The sequence below is a fragment of the Otolemur garnettii genome, unplaced genomic scaffold (genome assembly GCF_000181295.1).
Source record: "Otolemur garnettii isolate 467f Iridium unplaced genomic scaffold, OtoGar3 scaffold00063, whole genome shotgun sequence".
Lineage (NCBI taxonomy): Eukaryota > Metazoa > Chordata > Mammalia > Primates > Galagidae > Otolemur > Otolemur garnettii.
In genome coordinates this window covers 8407846-8412347 of record NW_003852458.1, presented here as the reverse complement: position 1 = coordinate 8412347, position 4502 = coordinate 8407846, and the positions used below count along the sequence as shown (strand labels likewise).

Below are 4502 nucleotides of genomic sequence, written 5' to 3'. Positions count from 1 at the left end.
AGGAGTGTGATACATAGGGAGTAGGAATCTAACGCTGTGCTAGCTTAAATTAAAAGGAGAAATTATCGGAAGGATACTGAGGTATTTCTTCCCAGATGAATTACCTGTTCAACCCTTTGAATCAGGGTCTGTATTCAGGCCTGGCATTTTCAAATCTAACCCCCCTACCCTGGACAGTAATTAACTCCTTAATAACCTCTAACAGGTGAACTTGAAATGTCTTAATGTTACTGTTTTCACTCATTTGAAACCTATCTCCTTGTAATTTCCACATATCATTTCTGCCTCTTCCCTACAGTCACACTTTGGTATAAAAAGCTAGATTTGGATCATAAAACTTCAGGCAAGAACTCATTAACCATTCCTCATGGAAATATTCTCTAAATTTAAACACAATACAGATGAAACGATTCTGAAAAATAACATCTTTAATGAGTATTCTAATCCTTGTCATCTTAACTAAAGTTTTGTTGAAATATATTTATCAGTATTAGAACAATACAGAGATAGTGTTTGTATATAAAGCACACTTTAAATTTCATTTAAGCCCATTCATTTTGCCTCCCACAGCCATGTTTTGTTTTGATGAAAGATGAATAAGGAATAAAGAGAAGCCCAATGCTTCAAACCAATCTACCGTGTACTCCCTAAAGAATCTGGGAGTGGATCCATGTTGGGGCGGACTGTTCTCAAACATGCAATCACTCAATTCTCCAGATGTGAACTGATGTTTCTTTCACAGCAAAAAAAGAGGGGAAAATTGCAGATCTTATGTTTGTCACTTACTAAAGAAAAACCCCAAAGAGAAGACTAAGTTATATTTGTTCTCAGACAAAAAAGCAGAAAATACCCCTGTGACCGTAGCATCATCAATTCTGCTCTGACATTTTAGTGGTTCAGTCTCCTTACGAGAATGGGGATCCCTACGTGTAGTGACTAACCCAATAAGGCAAAGCATGAGTTTACTACCCAGGATGGAAATAATTTTATCTGTCTTTCATCATTCATTGAATTCAGTTTCATTGAGGGGAGCCAACCTCTTTGATCAGGAAATTGTGTTCTTTCTGTTCTTCTAATCAATTTTTAGAGTGTGTTCTGGCCCAAAGCCTAGGTCAATCATACTTAATAGAATCATATTGCTAAAAAAATGTTCAATATCTCTAATTTTACAAAGAAAAAAGTCAAGGTCTAGAAAATGTAGCAATTTTTCCAAGAACACACAGCTAGCTTGTGCAAAGGCTCCTGAATTGTCTTCATCCTGACTGACATTAAAGAAAGATAAAAGAGAGGTCTCGGGTTGGGAGAACAAAGGTGGTGTTCATACAGATTGCTGGGGGTTGAGGGAAGAAGCGAACACTGGAGGAGGAAGAATGTGTCTTCACACTGCCAAAGCTGTGCAGGTGCCCAGGTGTGCCCTGTTCTGACTCAGCCTCAGCTCCTGGCTGGATTCTGAGAGACCAGAGCAGGGCGTCCGGGAAGCCTACTGGGTGTCCACAGAGCAGGGCCTTGTGTTGGTGAGGGAGAAGCTCTGCCCTCTGCATCTCAGGACGCCCGCCTCACACTCGGACATCGTCTGCTCCTGGCCGTTCACTTCCACGCACACGCTAAACCCTTCTTCCTCACACTCCGATGCTTCCCGACAGACACACTTGCTGCTCTGGGCTGGAAAAATAATTGAGAAAGGCTTAATGGCACATTGCGGAGGTGGGGAAATCAAAGCACATTACCTGTAAAGGAACGATGTGATTCAAGAGCTATCGTAGCTCCCGCCTTGAATTCAGTGTGACCACAAAATTGAGGCATTTTGCTCCACTCAGAATAAATAGCCTCTGAGCCTGCTTAGTTCTGGGACACGGCTAGTTCACTGTCAAGCCAGTCTGAGTCTTTTGACATCCTCAGGCTTGCTATTGCTTGGGCCCATGTGGAGTGCTTCATCCAAGTCAAGAGCTGTCTGCCTCTGTCCTCACCCATGCTGCTGTCCATGTGAGACAGCAATGGTGTGCAATCCTTAATCCCCACCAGACCAAAACTCTCCACCAGCAAAGAGCTGAGAGTCAAGGCTCAAACAGGGAGAGAGAAAGAAAAGAGCAATTCAACTGTTTTTTGAGGGGGCATGGCATACAAAAGGCTATATATTCCAAAAAACAAACCAGGAATAAATTATAGAGGCGAAGAATCTGTGCAAGAAAGTATGTGGCTGGAATACACCAGCCAGGTGTCTCCAGAACAAGAGTAGCAAGGTTAGCCAGCACACAGTGATGACCGCCAGACATGGCTAGAACAGTGCATGTCACTGTCTGGGATGGGAACCGTGAGGGAGTGAGGGGCAGGCCTGGCAGGGAATGAAGAGCTGACAGACCCTTGATGGATCACTAAGTCCAGCTCCCTAATTTGCAGATAGAGAAACCCAGGGACTGACTTGGCTCTAGAGATTCAGACCTCTCCCTTTCATAAGCCAGCCCAAACCATGGGAGATATGCCCCATGCCCTTGGTGGTATTCAAGATCATTACACGCCCTGCTTGGACATAGCATTAGCAAATACTGAATCACAACCTAAGATATAACGCTTTTTCCTATTCTCTTCAAATCTATCTGATTGTTTCTAAAAGAAAATGTCAACTTGGTGCTAGAATATTTTTAACACCCTCTAACTCTTGCTTAACAAACAAAAAGCATTGTCTGTCTCAGAGGACTATCTGGCTAGAATACACAATTTGCTTTGTTCCAGTACATGTATTTTTATAGTTACCTAATAGTTATGGCAAGTAATACTTCCTTTTAATGACATGATATAAAGCCTCTAGTTTTAAAAAGTTATTTTTAGGTCAGTCTTTTAAAAAATGAATACATAATATGGATATAGGCAATACCCAACTTACGAACAACTTGTACTTACAAAGTACTTATAACAGTAAGTCCCCAAGTTACAAACATCTGACTGATGTACCACTTACACTTACAAATGGAGGTTATTACAGGTAAGAGGTACATGTACCTGTTCCAACTTACACACAAATTTAACTATCTCGTTCACAGCCCGGGGACTGCCTATAATGCAAGGACAGAGCAGAAGTAATGAAAGTAGAATGAGAATCACCAATGTTTGAGAGGACATTTGAGCCATCAGGAATAGTTCTTGTCCTCTGAGTTCCCTTGTCTGTCTGTCCTGGCAGGGAAAGGAAGAGGGAGGCGGCCAGTTCACTGTCAAGCCAGTCTGAGTCTGACATCCTCAGGTATTGGCTTAGACCCACGGCTAAACTTCCACGTACATTTTTAAAACCCCACTATGATTACTTTAGCATTCTTATCTAAGTTATGAATATGAAAGGCCTCTTACCATCACATTTTCCCCACAGTGGACACGCATCACAAGCTTTCTCAGCTGAGGCGGGCAGAGCACAGCTGTCCCTACCAGCAAGGGTGTAATTTCTACCCTGACAGTGGAGAACATGCATCTTACAAACTGTCAGAGGCAGAATCCTTTTGCTTCTCTCATCTCGAGCACATATATCCAAGGAAGAGCTGAAAGGAATTTTTTTAATGACAATATTTATAAGACTTTTATTCTTAAAAGTTGAGAAGAATCAAAAATTGAGACTCTGAGCTTAGTGCCCCCAGATATTATCACCCAAGCAACAAAATGGGACAGAAACTCAAATCCTCTTCATTCCTAGGGCCAACCCCTTAGATATTCAAAATGAGCATATTTATGTTTACCCTTTATTTGCTCCCAATTTTTACAAGTATAGGTATCTAGTATTGATCTAGTTTCATTTAGAAGAGATCAGATATAGAAAGTCAAATAAGAGGGCAGAGTCTGTCAACAACACCTAGTAGATTAACCAACAAGGAAACAGAAAAATCAACAAAGCATTTCAGAGAGATCATCGTCAAATGGGACCATTGACTGCAGGAGAAATGGGTTCCTTCCAGCCCAGCGACCGAGGGTTCGTGTCTATAAAATAGCATTATTCAATTACTGATAAGTCTGACTCATTAAGGGAAGATGACACTATATTCCTCATGTTATTTTAAAAATATCTATGTTTACAAAATAGTTTAGAAATATTTCCATGAGACTTGATGTGGTAGCTATGCTTACAATCCCAGCTACTTGGAAGGCTAAGGCAAGAGGATAGCTGGAGGGTGGGAGAATCACTTGAGTCTGGAAATCTGACACTAGCCTGGAAAACACAGCAAAACTATATCTTTAAAGAAATGAAAAATAATTGGCCAGGTGGGGTGTGCAGTGCCTATAGTTCCAGCTACTTGAGAGGCAAAGTCATGAAGATGACTTAAGTCTAGGAGTTTGAGGCTGCCATGAGCTATGGTTGTATGACAAAGTAAGAGCCTTATTTCAAAAAAAAAAAAAAAAAAAAAAAGTATTTCCATAAAGCATGTTTCTTTTTTCACAAGCATTGGTGCTAAAATGATAAAAGAAAAAAAAAAAGTTGGAGCAGCGCCTGTGGCTCAAGGAGTAGGGCACTGGCTCTATATACC

General features: G+C 41.1%; 1 protein-coding gene across 1 annotated transcript in view; it reads right to left on the bottom strand.

Moving 5' to 3' along the window:
• Positions 1 to 427: 427 nt before the first annotated feature.
• Positions 428 to 4502, bottom strand: part of C7 (complement C7) — a 56818-nt gene continuing 52743 nt past the window's right edge. Inside the window, exons 17-18 of the mRNA XM_003792955.3 lie at positions 3340 to 3524; positions 428 to 1662 (exon numbers count right to left, since the gene is read on the bottom strand). Of these exons, the coding sequence (XP_003793003.1) occupies positions 1481 to 1662; positions 3340 to 3524 (367 nt within the window). The 3' untranslated portion in view covers positions 428 to 1480. The remainder of the gene's footprint in view (positions 1663 to 3339; positions 3525 to 4502) is intronic.